The sequence below is a fragment of the Syngnathus scovelli genome, chromosome 7 (assembly GCF_024217435.2).
Source record: "Syngnathus scovelli strain Florida chromosome 7, RoL_Ssco_1.2, whole genome shotgun sequence".
In the NCBI taxonomy this organism is placed as follows: domain Eukaryota; kingdom Metazoa; phylum Chordata; class Actinopteri; order Syngnathiformes; family Syngnathidae; genus Syngnathus; species Syngnathus scovelli.
Genome location: NC_090853.1, coordinates 8384257 through 8402409, shown reverse-complemented (window position 1 = coordinate 8402409; position 18153 = coordinate 8384257). Strand labels below are relative to the sequence as shown.

The following is an 18153-nucleotide window of genomic DNA, read 5'->3' as shown; positions in this document are numbered from 1 at the left end:
ACTGACATATTTGATTACTGTGACACTTATGCCATAACTGTACTCTGTTGACCTGCTTTTTCAGACATTAAAAAAATGCTACACATTGTGTTTCATTACAAAGTATGGAAAGACAACTGCATTCTGTATTCCAGTGTCGGATACCCATCTTTGTAAGTCCACAGACGTTCACACTGGTTAACTTTGATATGCAAAGCTGTTCTTGGGCTGCTTACTACAACTCCCTGTGGAGACTGTATGCTACAAATTCAAAGCCAGTATGCACTTTGCTCACAGCTTCATTTACTGATACAAATCTGAAATCCCAAGGTTGACTACTTGGGAAAACCCTTTTAAACGTGCCGCACCCAAATTGGAAAGATGCAAATTTGTCACTCTGAATTTTAGGTTTTAAGGGACAGGGAAAAATACTCTTGATAAATGTTCACATTCAAAGAAGAGTTTAAAACTTAAGGCCATACTGTCGGATGCCACTTTTTTTTTTCAGAAACATCGTACTGTTGCTATATATTACAACTCATATTAAAAATGGTAACTCTGCTTTATTTGAATTATGAAAACACAATTTGTATATAAATCAATGTAAACCTGGATTTTTTTGCTTTGTAATTTGCCATATTTTTGGAAGTGGACTCAAGCCCTGATCCCATGCTGTTCAAGAGTGCTGCATATGTGAAACTATACATTCTTTATGACTCGAGGCTTTCGAGCACTCAAAGGTCATACGACTACATGTTGCTTTCCATTTAATATACATCAAGGCCTGGTAAAAGATTGATGAGTACACTCAAATGTTGAGTTTAAAACCACCCAAAGAGTTATAAAAAGGGATAATCATTATTACTGTATGTATCTTTCCTAAGGGAAAGATTTTGATACAACTACATGAATGTTCTTGGCACTTCATAACAGATTTACTGGGGAATCAGTGAAATCTCAGCGCTGCATACAGAATATCTAAATGTTCAAGCACATCTCATTAGAATCATCCATCCATATTGCTTAATCCTCACTCGGGTCTGGGGTGTGGAGGAGCCTACCCCAATTGACTTTGGGCAAGAGGTGGTTTACACCCCAAACACAATGCCAGACAATCACTGGGCCCTTATAGACAAACAACCATTCCATTATGATCAGCTCTGTATCACGCTCTATTATGCTATTATATACCACAACCCATTCTTGCCACTTCATTCAGCCACTCACTGGTCTGTATAATGACACATCTTCTTGAAAAGGCAGCATGTGAGCCAATTTCTTTTTAATTAGTGCTATCAACTCAGGAAGTGCCAGACATCTCTCACACGTGTGTGTTTGTGTGTGTGTGTGTGTGTGTCTAATCTAAAATAGTACATTTGCTTACATTATTTAGAAAAACAGAATTAACTCATTGTTTGCGCTTACATTACCAACACCATGAATGTGAGGGTTTGATCATACACTACAGCATTGACCTTTGACATGTTTTTTTAAAATATTGTCATCACTAAATTTAAACAAACGCAAGTGTGACTTTGAAATAGAACAAAAAAACTGAAAAAAATAGTCAGAAAAATGTTAGATGTATTCTACTGTATTATTATTATTATTATTATTATTATTAATATTATTATTATTATTATTATTATTATTATTATTATTATTATTATTATTATTATTATTATTATTACTAAATAAAATTGAAATCAATTACTGGTGACTGCCAAAGGCGAAAATGAGCTAAGCCTGTAGCGACACCCTGTGGGAAAAACATAAATTACCTCATTGGCAGAGTATACAATTTTGACCCTCGTGAGTTTCTGTAGAAACACAATCATGTCTGCTCCCTTAGTGGTAAGTCACCCTTGACGTTTGGCCATATTACTCGAGTCCAAAATACCCAACACACGTTTATTTGCAACGAAAAATTTTGCACTTCAATACTATTTTAAACCTTGTGCTGTATTTTCCACATTCGTGTAGAGGGTTGTCCTGTTAGCTAACGTCCGTAAACAGTCTGCTACAAATACGGTTTTTGTGCATTGCCTTGTCATTAATCGTGGCAGTATTAGTAACTATATTTACCACTGTTCACTAGTCTCTACTCGGGTGCTGTCTACGGTCATCTCGGCTCATAGTTGCTAGGCGACCATGGAGTTCCAGCCCTATGAGCTCGCCTCCCCTGCACACGAGGCTGCTCCTCTACCTCACCAAGCGCTTCTATGACGTTGAGATGCTTCTAAGATTGAAGTCTCTGATGAAGAGGAGAGGGCTAAGGACGGAGAATGCGTAAGCAAATGTTCATAAAATAGTAGGCAACTTTTTAACCTTCACTAGGGAACTTAATTTGACCATCTCGATAGTTTAGTATTTACATATGCAACTGTTCAGTGTTTCAGGACTTAATGCTCAACTTGCTGTTCTCTAACAAGGATCTGAGTGGCTAAATTCTCCATAAATCTGTCAAGATAAATTTTGTTTAAAAAAAAAAAAGTCATCATCATACTGTTCACAATTTGACACCACAAGACCCAGATGACACCTAAAAATCAATCCACAGTACTTTGCCAATGATAGACTTTCCAAAGGAAGTTTGCAGAGGTCCGTGGCCTTAGTGTCATAGTGTACTTTTGTTGCCACAGGGGAATTTTGAACATGAATTTTTGTGATTTTTGGGGAACATCTGGCGAACGTTTTGGGAACATTTCTGACCTTGCATGAACCCTGACGAACTTTGACGTGAAGGTAACATTTGCTGCCTTTGTTCGGCATAGGGACTTTGGGTCTGCACATTGAAAACTTTTGAGAAAGTCAAATCAATTTCACCTGTTAAGGTTAATTGTGAGATTTTACTCAGAAATTGCAAATGTGATATTTAATGAATCATGAGTTTTTGTGTCTCTCTCAGTTACTACAGCTTCACTCAGAGCCTTTATGGAGCTGACATTGCAGCAGCCTACTACACTTTGCGTTTAAAGGGTGGATTCCGGTACGTGCCATTTTCCTCTTCCGTGTATGGAAACGTGAATATAAAAAATTCTCCCATATATTGAGGACACGAAAGGATGGTTGCCTCATCCTTCAAATGACAAGCAGTGAGGTCATTCTGCGGGTGTCGCTGTCTTGTGTGCTATATTGTTGATTTCTTTTAATTTAAGAAAGAAAACCCCATAATGTAAAGTAAACCTCCCAAGCCTTTTTACAAATCTGTCATGTGTCCTCAGGTTTGCTGGCCATTCAGAATGGTACCGGGCAGACCATAAGGGCAAGTTCAATTGGGATTTCTTGAATTACAAAGACACACCTCTCGAGGAAGTAGACATGAGTTACACAGTCATCAACTACATTGGACTATCCAATTTGGGTACTAGTCTTTCCCGTTTCAGTTTTTGGGATTTTTCAAATACTATAATATTTTCCATCATTATTGATTTACTTCATCAGTGTGTTTGGTGCTTTTTCTCTCTTAGAGGGACAACGGTCTTTGCGGACTCTGTCTGTACGAGGATGTCCTGAGGTAGATGACTGGTTCTTGGCTAGACTCCACGTGTTCCAGGACTCTCTAAAGGAGCTGGACATCTCTCATTGTCCACGCATCACCACAGGCGGCCTGGTTGCCCTGAGGAATCTCAAGTAGTTCACACTCATGAGAGACATTCAACTAATCGACATAAATGTTAATTATTGTTGTATGTTCCTTTTTTTTTTGTGTGTAACTTTCTTATTGAAGGGGACTGCGGCGTCTGGACGTGTCGGCCCTTCCAGGGGTTTCAACACCTGGCTTGGTGATCATCCTGCTAGAGGAGATGTTACCACAATGTGAGATCATCGCTTCTGGTTACGATTACAACTTAAAGGAAGTTGTGGAAGAGCGTAGTCAGGGGTAGAAGAAAAATAAAATTGCATTGGGAATTAGACACATCCAGAATACATAAAGAAAAATTACAAGTACTTTGTTGGTTTCAGTATGCATTAGATTATTCAGGTTGGATTAGATCATTCAATTATGTCTTTGTATGAAAATCAAGGTATTTATTGGTGAACTGTGTACATAGTATGTTTTTAATAAAGGTTGATCCAATTCGATTCAGTATATTATTTGTAAATGCATGTTGCTTACATTTTAATCTGAGTCCTTACGAGGCTTGCGTCATGGAGACAAATTGGATGTTCAGTTGCATTTATGTATATCAACTGTGACTGGGCTCCACAGGAGTTGTGCCCCAGGGCTATATATATATATATATATATATATATATATATATATATATATATATATATATATATATATATATATATATATATATATATATATATATATATATATATATATATATATAGAGAGAGAGAGAGAGAGAGAGAGAGAGAGAGAGTTTCTTCAGCCTTGCAATGCGCATATATATATATATATATTCTTCAGCCTTGCAATGCGCATATATATAAATATATGCGCATTGCAAGGCTGAAGAAACACACTGCTCAGGTAGGAACCAATGAAGCCTGTCAACATAATGAACCCGGATGATGTATTTTGACGGACAACAACAAAGGCGAACTAGCCAACGGCTAGGTACCCCAGTTAAATCCTGTCACGACGGTGTAAAACCAGTTTCAGGGTTAAAAGCGGTCCTTATTTAAACCCTTTTGTTTGAAAGGGTTCCATAGGTGGATAAATGTCCGAGGCACCACCAGGTGAGACATCTGTGATTTGACATCTGTAATGAACAGTGACTCATAATATATACTAGGCGTGGTTTCGTTTCTCTTGCTAACCTCGGCGTTATACTTGGAAAATTCCCCCAAAGATCCATTTGAATTTGTTTGTTTTGCATTTTTAGAACCTCCTAACACCAAAGAAGGGGAGGAAACCACATCCGAACCAGAGGTAAATAATGATGAATACGTGAAAAATACAGTCTATGCTTGTGACAGCTGTGCTGTCATTAGCTGACACAGCTAAACGACTGCACAAATTTTTATGAAGGCAAGAAACGTTTTCATTTTATTGAAAAGATGGAGACTGAAACTTTAAATCAATCAATATAAAATATACAATATCTACAACAGAACTTTTCCTACTTAAACCACCATCAAGCTATCTGATCCGGGTAGTTTCTCGTGTATGCCCTGTGGCACGACAAGAAATACCTCAAAAGTGTTTCTGGATAATCCGGTATGAACATGGTATTTTGTCTGGTTTGAACGATTCAACTGGTAAAATATGTGTATGTGTCTGATAGGAGCCATCTGACGACAGCAGTGAGGAGGAAGCGGCTGGAGACTCTGAGAGTATGTCATTATATTGTTTATTTACTTTTACTCTTTATTGTCTGCCTAGTGAAATCAGTCTACATTATTTAGTCATGAATAATTTACTGGAAACAATCATCTTTGTTTCCTTTTTCAGTGACATTTGGGGTTTTTGCCCTCAATTTATTACACTAAATGATACCTGAAGGAAAGCGAACTAGACCACAAACATGCTGGCTTGAAGGGTACGCATGCTAACCATCATTTATTGATCTCTTATCCTGCCAGTGGACTTCCTGCGGAACTTGTTCTCCCGCAATCTTGGCATCGGCTCCCCAGAAAAGGTTTTGGATGACTTGACTTTGGAAGGAGTGGCCAAATATATCCTGAGTGGCAAATGTCAGTCTCCTTTTATGTACTAGTGACCTTTATAAATATGTTTACTAAGAGATTCTCCTTACAGGTAAAAACATCATCTGTATGGCTGGAGCTGGTATATCCACTTGTGAGTATTCCACAGAGAAAACGTTTAGTAGAAGTAGACAAGCATTTGGTAATAATTTATTGGTGACCACCATTTGACATCTGTACAACTCCAGCTGCTGGGATTCCCGATTTTCGCTCACCTGATACTGGGCTGTATGCAAACATGCAGAAATATAACCTGCCCTACCCGGAAGCCATCTTTCAAATAGATTACTTCAAGGTCAGTATGTTATGGTAAAAATATTTAAATGACTACAACATAATATAAAAACATGACGAATAACATAATATGTACATTGTGACCCTATTTGCTGCTCACTCACTTTACTAGTATTTTATGTGTAGGGGCAATATGTTTTTGCTTTTCACTGACCCGGTTTCCTTGTTCTATCCAAGAAACATCCAGAGCCCTTCTTTGCCTTGGCCAAGGAGCTTTATCCAGGACAGTTTAAGGTAGAGTGGAGGCCAAAATAAATACCACAATATCTTCTAAATGCTTTCAATGATATCAGCAATGGAATGGATTTTTGTGGTGATTGTTCTCCTTTGTTTGACTGTTATTTCAGCCGACCACGTGTCACTACTTCATGAAGCTGCTGAAGGACAAAGGCCTCCTGAAGCGCTGCTACTCACAGGCAGGAAAATAAACTCACTTGGAGCCTTCACATAAAAAATTGCGCTTGCCACCCTGTTCTTTTATCAACCTTGATGTGTTGGTGTTCATTTAGAATATCGACACCCTGGAGCGAGTGGCCGGGCTTGAGAGCGGGGATCTAATTGAAGCTCATGGTACCTTTTTCACGTCCCACTGCGTCAAATTCACCTGCCGCAAAGAGTACAACTTGGACTGGATGAAAGGTGTCTTTATACCATCTTTTGATTATTAATTTATCTGAGATGAACAAAAACGGGTGGATTTTGTGCTTTACTCATATTCCACATTATTACAAAATTAATTATATAATTGTGATTAAAATATTAATCAGAATACCATGTTTATAGTAGTGGGTGTACCTACAACGTATTACTGTAAAGAAAATTTTAGGGTTGACTCCCACTTCAAGGACATGTGACTTTTATTAATTGAGTTAGAATTTTTTTTTTTTTGGGGTGGGGGACTAAAATCTCTTTCCTTTCTTTGTAGAAAAAATATTTTCTGATGATATTCCCAGATGTGAAAAATGCAACAGTCTGGTCAAACCAGGTCAGTTTTTTTCTTCTTTGTCTTTTAATTTCTCCTCCTTTTATTCCTGTATTACGCTTTTGTTCTCGCAATACATGTGACAGATGTGTGTATTTACATTTCACTTTTGTACAACTATACAAGGCAATGATTTCAAAGTGTGGTATGCCTACCACTGGTGGCACATCATTGAATATCGTTGCAATCAGTTGAGCATATTGTTCATGAGTTCTGTAATTTCCGATTGTCTCAGGTCACGAAGGTAACCAAGTATGATCTGTGAGTGAATGAAAGGATGACCAAGTGCTGAGCAATAAATACGTGGACTTAACTAATATCAAACATCCATCTCATTATTTATTTAATATTACAGTACAGAAGGAAAGCCACTGTGATATTATACAGTTTGAATTCCACTCATAGCTTCATCTTTTTTTTTTTTTTTACGAAGATATCGTCTTCTTTGGAGAGAGCCTACCGGTGCGGTTCTTCACGTCAATGAAGATGGTGAGTTCATGTGGTAGCTGTTTACATGTTTAGAAATGAGGTGTTGCATAGTGTTTGCACTCGTTTCCTTTTTACACCTCCAGGACTTCCCACGTTGTGATCTTCTTATCATCATGGGGACATCTCTGCAAGTCCAGCCTTTTGCAAGTCTCATAAGCAGGTATTAAGATTTCATCCTCTTTAAACTCAGATTATACACAGCAACTTTGCTTTTTATGGTTTGATTTTTTTTTTTTTTTTTTTTTTTTTTATACTTTTGCCAATCTTTCTTGTTTTATGTCTTTTTTCTTCTTAGGGTTTCCAAAAGCTGCCCAAGATTGCTCATCAACATGGAAAAAACAGGCCAGGTGAGCTGGAGTAGTCCAACACTAGCAGTAGTAAAGTCATTATTACAATGAACAGTTCTAGGCCAGCGTTACTACAAGCAGAAAAGAACCGGTAAGTAGGATGGTAACTGAGCATGCCTTTTGGAGCACAAACTAGTTAAGTGAGCACTGTTTATGACCATCTGTACTCTTGTAAACCAATAACCTAATCGCAGTATTTGTTTTGTTTTTTCTGTTTTTCTTTTAGTTTTAATTGTCGGCTATTCTTTGACCAAAATTATTTTTTTGTGTGCAGGGTGATCCTATGTTAGGTCTGCTGGGTTTTGGAGGAGGAATGGATTTTGACTCGGCCAAGGCTTACAGGTAATGCAATTGTTGTTGTTTTTTGTTAGCATTAACAATCCCAGAAAGCTGACCAATTCATAGAAACACCAAAAAATGGAATCTGCATAGAAAATTTTATCTGGATCAGTTAGTTAGTTAGTTAGTTAGTTAGTTAGTTAGTTAGTTAGTTAGTTAGTTAGTTAGTTAGTTAGTTAGTTTTGTTTGTTTGTTTTGCATGTATTCCACAAATAGGAACAATTGTGGCACATAACCGGCCAATCATAAGAAGTGATCCATCCAAAAATGTTGACAGTAAAGTATCTGGAAATGGATGTCAAAACATTTTCACCTTGGTGGAGGTACTGTAATGGTTTGGTATTTAATATGTACCTTGTAGTGTATACCAGAAGAGGGCGTTAAAGAACTATTGAATGTGCTCCATATCATTTCTGCAGGAAGGATCTTTTTTCTTAGTGTGTTTATAATCGATCTATTTCTACCGCTATAACAAATAAAAATCATGATTTTCATAATTCCAGGTTCACATCAAAAATACAAAATAGAAGATGGGCCACTGGACTGATTTTGATTTTAACGTTTTATTGCTCTTGTTTACTTGGCCCCAGATGTTTGATAATTGATCATGACAAGTATTAATGATACGTTCACTTGCTAGTTGTCACAATTAGACTGCACCATGACCATAAGCCATATTACATCAAGAACAAATTCTGTACATCTGAAGTGTCCTTAATGGATTTTTTTGCAGCAGCAGCAGTTGGAAATGGTTTAAACCGTTTCCTTCTGCTCAGTCATAGACGTTGGATATAAATAGACAGGCTCTAAATCATACTTCAAAGTTTCCACCATATTGGAGGTGGCAAAATGGACCATTGTTTTAATTCACTTGCTGCTTGGAGATGTAGCAAATGTTTTACACTCAAAGACGGGCAAGATTGACTTGTTGAAGACTTTTGATTATATCTGACCATTATAAAGTCAATTTATGAACAGTATAGATGATATTTTGTGTGTCGTCTCCTTCACCAGAGATGTTGCTCATATTAGTACATGTGATGACGGCTGTATGGAACTAGCTAACCTGCTGGGATGGAAGGTAAGTTACCGTCTACAGAAATATCAACTCGTTTACCTTCTCTTCTCATCTCTTATTTGTTTTCATATCTGTTTTTGTTATTTTAAACCTTTTTTGTATTGTGTTATACTAGCTAAATACAGTAGTACAATTGCCCCACATTAAGAGGTACTGGTATGGGGTATAACTAAATTAAAATGTTTTCCCCTATTCAGAAAATAATACGTGTTAGTGCAAAAAAAAAAAAAATTGTTTGTCTACAGGCAGAGTTGGAAGAATTAGTGAAGCGAGAGCATTCCAGGATCGACAGTCAGGACAAGGAAGCAAAGTCAAGTGAGAGCAAAGGTGCAAGCGCTTCAGCAGTGGTGTAAGGAGAAGTGAAGTATTTTGGCATGCTTGGCAGTTGTTCTTGATGAATTATGAGCTATGGATACAGATGAAAGTTTCAGTGCAGGCTTATATACTCCCAGAATTCCTCACATGTCATGCTTTTGTAATTTCTATGCACTTCAGTTAAGATAACTTGCTTCAGATTTTCTATGAATGATGATATGCTATCTCATATCATATCATGCAGCTCTATATAAGGTAATCTGCACGGGTTGCTTTTACCCGATAAACAGTACGATTTTTCAACTGCTTTGAACAATTTACAAGAAGTTGACAAAATTTGAACAGTGGAGGGTAAATACATTTACTACAAGAGTGGCAAGCTGGAAAAATCTCCAGATATTTTGGTGTTTGTTTGTTTGTTTCTTCATCGAATTATCGAACATAACTTCTGTTGGAATGGTCCTACGTAATTTATTACTTACTAACAATGTCATTGTAAGTAAATGGGATGGATTGTTAATATATTAGTGCAATATGATGAAGAGGTATATATATATATATATATATATATATAAGAGGTTATAATGTCTATTTTTAACTCACATGCATTCACTGTTTTGGTTTACATTTGCCCTATTCAATAACATATTGTGCGTGTTGCATGAAATAACACTGTAATTAGGAGTGACTATAAGTATAACTCTAACTAATATTGCATATAAAAAGTCATGAAAACTAATATCTGGCAATAAATTTTATCTTTGTAATTCATAATGTTTCTTCTGTCATTGAACTGTTAGTTAAATTAACTGAATCGAATAACTTTGACCACCCTGCTAGAGCTTGCAAAAACATTCATTTACACAAAAACACCTGAAAATTTACTCCTTCATCCTACCAAGACATTTTGGAAAATTCTAGTCTGTCAACTCTGGAAAACATTAGGGACAGGCCATTTTGTCTTCTAGCATGGCTGTTAGTTACTTTTGTGAAAAGGAGCCGAAGTGTAACGCTGTGACCAGTTCATATTTTCTTCAGTCTTCACTTCCTGTGGGTAGACGCAATTGCCAGGTGTCCCCAAAACCTTTCTGCAGGTCATGTATATCTTGCGTATAATTTTTTGCACTTGTTGGCTTCTAATAATTTGATAAATACATTAGTAAAATAACTAAAGTTACACAGACTATTACTTGAGTTGGAGTTTAATTGTCTTTGAGTGTGGACATATAAAAAACTAACGACGTTGCTGCCATTTAAAGGAAAACCACGTTTGTCTATAACCAGGTGCAGTACAAACACTTTATCTGTTCTGCACAGACGTCCAATGCAGGGCTAACCACAAGTAGACAGAACGTAACCATTTCACATTCTGCACTCGTATGTGCAACAATAGGCAGCAGCAGCATGAGCAGGGGACAAAAGATTCATCAGTGGGGCACTTGGAAGATCTTTAACAAAACAGTGAGCTTCCCATTTTTAGTCTCTGCTGAAATAAATTGCGCCATACAGAAAGGAAGAAAGGATTGCATCATGTGAAGGCTTTTGCAAAATAGAAGACCAAGTGAATCATCATGAACTGAAGTTACGCAAAACATGTAAGTTGGATTCTTTTCATCCTAAAATCAGAACTCACCGAAGCTTTTTTTTGATACATTGTTTTGTTATTTTTGTGAATGTGCCTGATTCATGCATTGCCTGCTACATACATGCATGTATTTGCAGGGAGGGTCACGGTCCACTTAATGGGCCAACATCCATCACATGGAGGAGGAGGAGGAGGAGAATGTCCCGGCTGGAACTCCTAAGAAGCTGTCAGAAAGCCTGGTTCCCAGCTGCACCCTGGGACAGAGAGCGGACCCATTCGGCCCTCTCTGGAACACCCGCTGGGGTGAGCTGACACCTTACACAACCTCTGTCCACACATGAATTGCAATATGAAATAAATTTGTAGTAATAGTATGCAATGGTGTAAAACAATTTGGTATTATCGCACGATGACTTTTAAGATTTCATTATTTTATATGGGTTAAAAAATACAAACGTGATTTACACCTATGCAAAAATATTGTCAAGTTTAGATAGGCCTATATTCTTCAAAGTCAAAGTCAAAAATCAAAGTCAGCTTTATTGTCAATTTCTCCACATGCCAAAGACACACAAAGAAACCGAAATTTCGTTCCCCCCCTATCCCACGGTGACAAGACATGGCTCACAACAGACAAACAAGTAAACAAGTATAACAAAAGCGTGCTGAATAAATAATGAATAAATAACCCTTATTTATATGAAAAACACTTGCTTGCTTGCAAACGATATTATGCATTTCTATTCTTTTTTTCATAAACTATGCAAGTGACCTTCCTTGCCCAGCCCATACTAAAAACGCACAAGTCTCAGCACTAAACAAAGAGTTCCCTTTTCTTAGTAGACATCCAATAACAGCACGCGTTACTTTCTGGGTTGATAGCAGAAGTAGTGTTGAATATAGGCAAGCTGACATCAATGCAATGCATGCTGAAAGAAGATGAGGACATACCAAGGTACTTTCCACACGTTAACAATGCCTTTGTGTAATTTTAAAAGGTGTCGCGTTGATATGTGCATATGTCAAGTGATTGCGGGGAACAGTAAATCTGTTTAAGTATAATGTTGAAGAAAATATGGGGAGCTTGTTGCACAACTACAGTATTATTTCTATTGTGACTTGGACCCGTAACCACTGCTGTGTTTCACATTGCACATAAGCCACTTCCTCTGTCTGCTTGTGGGAAACTAACACATGCAACACGTGGAAGTGATGTAAAACATAAGATCAAAATTAAATTAAATACAATTATGGGGGATCAATATTGCGGTTAAGGAAATGAGACATTATTGAGATGTTTGTAACAATGATCTTTATCGTAATCATAGTCTATGCAATGTCATCGGGAGAACAAAATGTATTCCGAAAATACGGCAGTCTGGACAGTGACGAGTTAACAGCCATCAGTTTTCCCACTTTTGCAAAAGCCAGAGCAGCTCATTTTAGATTCTAAATACATATTTACTACACATGCCATATTACATCTATTATATATGATGCCTCTCTTGATGAACCGATTCAAGTGAGAGCCCTCAGAAAAAGCAAAATCTCTGAGGTTTATTGAGAAACTCAAACACGCTAATGAGCGGGACCATCAAGGATCAAAGCTTTATGAATATCTGTCAACCCACAAAGTGTGGAAAAATTTGAGATGCTTTTGGGACATTTACCGTGCTCAACTTACAGCAATTGGTTCACTTTCAAAAGCAAATGAACCTCGCCGTCATCCTTTCTACTTGTCTTCTGTATTCTCATTGCTCAAGTGGTTCTTGTCATGTTTTTCCGAAACCACCGGCTGAAATGAGTCATTTTCTCCCTCTAGAGTTTTGTGGTTGTGAGGGACTGTGCGACATCACTGCCCAAGTTCCTGTGCGTGTCTATGGGCGTAGACAATGAAGTTCTTCTTGAGTATCATATCACATGCGCAGCCACAGGTATGGACAAACTTGCTCGCTGATCAGATCACAGTGTTAGGAGTATGTCGGATTGAAAAAGTGAGTTGGATACATAGCCATCAGTTTATCTTCTTCCAAAGAGGAAAACAACCACCACATGATAATTCTTATTTAGCAATATTCAAGATGAAAGAAAATCTCCTTCATGGTATTTTTTTTTTTATTTCATGAATGTTGTCCCAACATGTGGCATCAAATTTTTCTGAAAAAAAAGTTGATTGAGTCATTATTTGCAAAAGGGCCCCCCCCTGAAACAAAAATTCTTTCAGTTTCACACCAAAATAATTGTGTGAAAATGTGTGGTTAAGACCTGTGTTAGCCACTTGACACCTTTATACTTACTAGTAAAGGACTGTGTTTATCACAAATAAAAAAAAAATTTGAAGGTTTTATCCTGTCCACTATTTCTCTGTCAGTTTTCCAGCTGTCGGGGTCTCGTCTTTGTTTTTCTGATTTGGCTAAGCTGGTGTTCTTCTACTCTTTGACCAGGTGAATCTTTTTTTTTTTTATGCCTTATTAATACTGTGACTTAAAAATGTGACCCCTTCAAGGTTTAAAAAATAGAATGCTGAGGGGGGAAAATTATTTCTACTGCCTTCTATCTTTTGTTAGAGACGTGTTGGCTCTCTGTCTAAGGATTCCTTGCTGGATGGACAATGTGACTGAGCACACCAAAGATCATCTTTCTCAGCTTGAACCCGGTGAGTCTTGGTTTCATTGTCATGAATAGCTTAGCAACCAATCATCTTTTCTAATGAATGACCAAATACACTTCTGTAATGCAGAAGCCTGGCTCAGCAGCACACCACCTGACCAGATTTCTGATGAAATGACTCACATGGAGCCGACCACCGTCATGTGCTCCATACAGGTACCATGATGCTTTATTTTTTAATTTTTTATATAAACTCCAAACTAAGCTGTTGAAACTGAGCACCTATGTATGTTCTCGTATCCTATGAAAACTGCTCTGTTTATGTGAATGTAAATGTTTTTTTCGCACATTGTCCATAATGCTTTTAATGCTATTCATTGGCTTATGTGTTTCTCTAGCTGACTTCAACCAATGGGGCATTGTGTGTCATCAATCCGCTCTATCTTCATGAACATGGCGATGACTGGCTTTCATATCAGGCGACTGGTCTGCAGACATCAAATTACAGACAGGAACGACGCCTCAGTTCCACTCGAACATGGGCCGGAGCGAGCCTGATGAGCAAACGAACCCTTTCCTTGGACCAGGAATCTTTACTTGCCACTACTGAGTGCTCAGGTAGACATTTTTTTTTTTAATCTTCAGTGTGTGTTTTATAGTGTTTGTGTGATTTGTGGACTATGCAAGTGGATGATCAGCATAGGATGAGGGCCAAACAGCTTATTAATGTTCAGGAAGAGCCAAAAGGTATACACAGCTTGTTTGGAGTACAGCAATTTGCTCCAACTTCTTTGTGTGGATTTAAATAATGGAAATATGCTTACGCCAAAGCACTCCAGGGGGTACACAGCCTCTCGCTCAAAGTCAGCAAGGGTAGACTCCAGCTCACTTGTGACTTAAATGTGGACATTTCCAGAAAATGTCAAAGTCAAACTGGCAATTTTACAACAAGTTGTCATGCATCCTATTTTCTAATTGCTGCCGTACATGTTATTTACAGCAGCATTCCTCCCTCTTTGGCCTCTATATAGAAATGGATTTTTTATTTTCACCCAAACGCCAAATATCTCTTAATAACTTTCTGTGACTAGTGTAGTTTTTGTGTTATTTCCAGGATTAATCCGAGCCAAATCAGAAGAGTCCCCGCCATCAGTGTCTGTCCAAGAAGAGGTAGTCCTCAGGCATCCCAGCAACAGTTCCACATCGAGCCTTTCCACGAGAGCCAGCACAGGAAGCTTACCTCTTCCCACTGAGCTGCTGAACCGTGGCAGCCATGGGCCTCACACCCCGCACAGGGTGTCCTGGATTGAGGATGGACTGTGGCCGCCTCCAGCCCAAAGGCCCTCCTCCTTTCTTCAGGCTCCATCGCCTGAGCTCGACTCGCTGTCCATTAGCAGCATCGAAGAAGAGCAAGAAGAGCAGTCGCCAAGCCCCGCGGCGCACCAGCCGTCGGCACAGCGGCTGGCTGACAAAGTCATACATCGCTTCTCAGCAGTGGGCCAGGCTCTCGGCAGCCTGGTGTGTCAGAAGAAGAGGTTGACCAACCGCGTGTTGGATCTTAGCGAGAAGAAACGTGGCTTGTTTGCAGATGCTGTGAGAGAATTTGTGGAGGTGACGCTGCAGAGAGCGACTGACCCTGGGGGCTTAATGGGGTCAGAGTTCTTACAGGAATTGAGGTCATCGCTTACTTCGCTGAGGGAGACTCTCTTGGACCACCCTGATATCCAGGCACTGCTGGACAGTATGACCGACTTTAGTGACTCAGAGATAGGTGAGGCTGTTGTTTATTTTTATTAACTTTTTTTTTTTCTCACGCGAGGTTCAGTAGTTTTAGTTTTTAGTTATGTGGAATGGCATTACAGTAATTCATTATATTTCAGCGCGCTTTGGAAGACAAAAATGTTATGTTTAACCTCTCAGTAAGGTCCAATATATTTGAAGAATATTCTGAGCAATGTGGGAGTTTTCATATTTTTATGGGTATTTTGTTTAAATTTATAATTCAAAATAAATTGTAATTGTTGTTTTTTATTTTAAGATTCATACATTGATGCTACAACAACTACCGTAATTTTCGGACTATAAGTCGCACCGGAGTATAAGTCGCACCAGCCATAAAATGCACAATACAGTGAAAAAAAACATATATAAGTCGCACCGGAGTATAAGTCGCACTTTTGGGGCAAATTTATTTGTCAAAATCCAACACCAAGAACAGACATGAACCAGCAACAACAGGCTAAACGATACGGTATGCTAACGTGACATATACACAAACGAGGAGCTGAGAACGGGCCTGAGTAACATTCAGAGTTATTCAAATAAGTATTACATAAATAACACGTTTATCAAACCATCTGTGTCACTCCAATTCATTAAATCCATCGATCATCCTTTATGTAAACAATGCCGCGTATGCGCCGTCGACGTCGGACTCGTAAGTTGCATTTCTAATTATTCCACAGACCCATATAACGATATATAAAGTATATTTCAAATAACTATCATATAACAACAATATTATCAAACCATCTGTGTCACTCCTAATCATTAAATCCATCGATCAAATTCCTCGTCCTTTATGTCAACAACGCCGCGTGCGCGCCGCACAGATCTAGTGTACAACTATATTGTAGCGTTAACAAAGTACCAGGAAACATGTGGGTTTGGTAAACGGATCTTTATTTAACAAAACAAGAGTTCAACGAGCCAACAACTACTGAACTGTAACGATAAAAACATATACAAGTTGCTACACGAAAAAAATACATCAAATAACTATAACATAAATAAGTTTTCCAAACCTTGTGTCACTCCAAATCATTAAATCCTTCAAACGTGGTGCCCTTCGTCATCTTCGTCATCCCGTGATAGAATCCTTTGTCCTTATGTAAACAACCGCCGCGCTGCTGACGTCACTTGCAGGTCAAATGACAGTAATCCCTTGCTACATCGCGGTTTGTTTATCGCGGTTTCACTACATCACGGATTTTTGAATTTTGAAAATTTGTGAAAAAATTCACGTATAAGTCGCTCCTGAGTATAAGTGGCCCCCCACCCAAACTATGAAAAAAAAAACGCGACTTATAGTCCGAAAATTACGGTACTAATTACAACCATCATATTCATACTAATGATGATGATGGTCATCATTACGTATAAGAGGGACTACGGTTTTTAAAAAAAAGCAACATTTGAAATGATATTTTACAAGGATCATATGTACAAATGACTCTTGGACAATTTTACTGCCTTTTTGAATTGTCAGTTTCAATCTTCTAATATTTCTATCCGTGTGTCATTTCTTCAGACTCCCTGGTAGAGATGTCAGTTCATAAGGTGGCCCTTAAGCCAGTGTCAGCTCACATCTACTCTTGCATTTACATTTGGCGCACCAATGACGGCAGTCTACAACGACTGCAGAGCAAACAGCGTGCTTTGGTAGACAACAGCGTGGAGGCGCTCGGGGGCGCGGCTGGAGTCGGTGTTCCTGACTCAGTCACCCTTGAGCGGATTCAGCAACGATGGTTGAGTATGCACGAGGCCTATTCCCCAAGCAAAAAAGTCCAGATCTTGCTGAAAATCTGCAAGCGTATCTACCACAGCATGAGTAGCAATGCCAGCTCAGGTAACCTGTTGTTGCTGTCATTGTTTTTTTAAGAGTATTGAAAATCCTTCCCTTTGAGCTCCAAAATGTCTTTTCTTGCAGATGTGGTGTTTGGAGCTGATGATTTCCTGCCTTGCTTGACGTGGGTGCTTTTGCGCAGTGAGCTGGTCAATTTGCAAATAGACACCGACTACATGATGGAGCTACTGGACCCCACACAGCTTCAGGGAGAAGGTATGGAAGAGACAGTGCAGTGCACTACTACCATAACACATAGTTTATGTTTGGTAAAGGTCCCAGTGCTTTAGAATCGTCACTTTTTTCATCCCCTCATCAACAGGTGGTTACTACCTCACAACCCTGTACGCCGCTCTCTACTACATCAGCAGCTTTCGGCCACGCTTGGCCGCCCGTCAGCTTAGTGTGGAAGCCCAACACTCTCTCAGCCAATGGCATCGCAGGCGCACCCTTCACAGCAACCAATCCCGTCACAGTTTGCGACGACAGACCATCCGCAGACAGACGAGTCCTAAGAAGTCAGTGCAGGCTGGGGAGACAGAGAGCGGGGATGTACATGAAAGTGGCAAAGATGAAACACAGCAGGAAACAGAAAGCAGTGCAGAGGTTGAAGGCCGAGAGGATGGAGACCTGGACACTGAATGAAGATTGTGCTTTAGAGGAAGAACAAAGGACATAAGATTGAACATAATGTGGGTGATGTTTGCAAAACTTGCTTAACCACATAAAAGGCAAACTGTGGCTTGTTCAGCTTGAATTCTTCTCTCCAAAGTAGGCTCTTATAATAATCCATACTGCAATTATGAGTCTGTACACTGGATACCAGCTTTGTCTGCCACATAGTACAAT

General features: G+C 38.8%; 3 protein-coding genes across 4 annotated transcripts; all 3 read left to right on the top strand.

The window, feature by feature from the left end:
- The first annotated feature begins 1740 nt into the window (after window positions 1-1740).
- dmac2 (distal membrane arm assembly component 2) lies at window positions 1741-4065 on the top strand. Its single transcript, XM_049726182.1, has 6 exons — window positions 1741-1833; window positions 2078-2268; window positions 2888-2968; window positions 3204-3343; window positions 3450-3612; window positions 3710-4065. The coding sequence occupies exons 1-6, from the start codon at window positions 1816-1818 to the stop codon at window positions 3864-3866; spliced, it is 750 nt and encodes a 249-aa protein (XP_049582139.1). The 5' UTR covers window positions 1741-1815; the 3' UTR covers window positions 3867-4065.
- A 432-nt stretch (window positions 4066-4497) lies between these two features.
- Window positions 4498-10258, top strand: sirt2 (sirtuin 2 (silent mating type information regulation 2, homolog) 2 (S. cerevisiae)). Its single transcript, XM_049725231.2, has 16 exons — window positions 4498-4671; window positions 4818-4864; window positions 5220-5268; window positions 5518-5628; window positions 5693-5734; window positions 5829-5935; window positions 6112-6168; window positions 6282-6350; window positions 6444-6573; window positions 6860-6919; window positions 7350-7405; window positions 7489-7565; window positions 7701-7752; window positions 8027-8094; window positions 9106-9172; window positions 9415-10258. Exons 1-16 carry the CDS (start codon window positions 4653-4655, stop codon window positions 9520-9522), a joined length of 1119 nt encoding a protein of 372 aa, XP_049581188.1. The 5' UTR covers window positions 4498-4652; the 3' UTR covers window positions 9523-10258.
- Window positions 10259-10411: 153 nt separating this feature from the next.
- rinl (Ras and Rab interactor-like) lies at window positions 10412-18045 on the top strand. 2 transcript variants are annotated; one of them, XM_049725229.1, is made up of 11 exons: window positions 10412-11079; window positions 11207-11372; window positions 12892-13003; window positions 13441-13513; window positions 13637-13725; window positions 13810-13895; window positions 14078-14297; window positions 14794-15450; window positions 16990-17307; window positions 17389-17520; window positions 17627-18045. In XM_049725229.1, coding segments are annotated over exons 1-11 (2178 nt in total). In that variant the 5' UTR covers window positions 10412-11077; the 3' UTR covers window positions 17950-18045. The 2 variants fall into 2 exon arrangements, with proteins under 2 accessions (XP_049581186.1, XP_049581187.1); XM_049725230.1 differs by lacking the exons at window positions 10412-11079; window positions 11207-11372 and adding an exon at window positions 11865-12024.
- Window positions 18046-18153: the final 108 nt, after the last annotated feature.

What these genes read in the sequence shown, in the direction of transcription:
- sirt2 (XM_049725231.2), top strand. An exon ending in ATATATCCTGAGTGGCAAAT is followed by an intron (nt 5,629 to 5,692) that starts GTCAGTCTCCTT and finishes TTCTCCTTACAG; the next exon opens with GTAAAAACATCATCTGTATG. An exon ending in CAACAGTCTGGTCAAACCAG is followed by an intron (nt 6,920 to 7,349) that starts GTCAGTTTTTTT and finishes TTTTTTACGAAG; the next exon opens with ATATCGTCTTCTTTGGAGAG.
- rinl (XM_049725229.1), top strand. An exon ending in CTTTAGTGACTCAGAGATAG is followed by an intron (nt 15,451 to 16,989) that starts GTGAGGCTGTTG and finishes TCATTTCTTCAG; the next exon opens with ACTCCCTGGTAGAGATGTCA. An exon ending in CACACAGCTTCAGGGAGAAG is followed by an intron (nt 17,521 to 17,626) that starts GTATGGAAGAGA and finishes CCTCATCAACAG; the next exon opens with GTGGTTACTACCTCACAACC.
- dmac2 (XM_049726182.1), top strand. An exon ending in CGTTTAAAGGGTGGATTCCG is followed by an intron (nt 2,969 to 3,203) that starts GTACGTGCCATT and finishes ATGTGTCCTCAG; the next exon opens with GTTTGCTGGCCATTCAGAAT. An exon ending in CATTGGACTATCCAATTTGG is followed by an intron (nt 3,344 to 3,449) that starts GTACTAGTCTTT and finishes TTTCTCTCTTAG; the next exon opens with AGGGACAACGGTCTTTGCGG.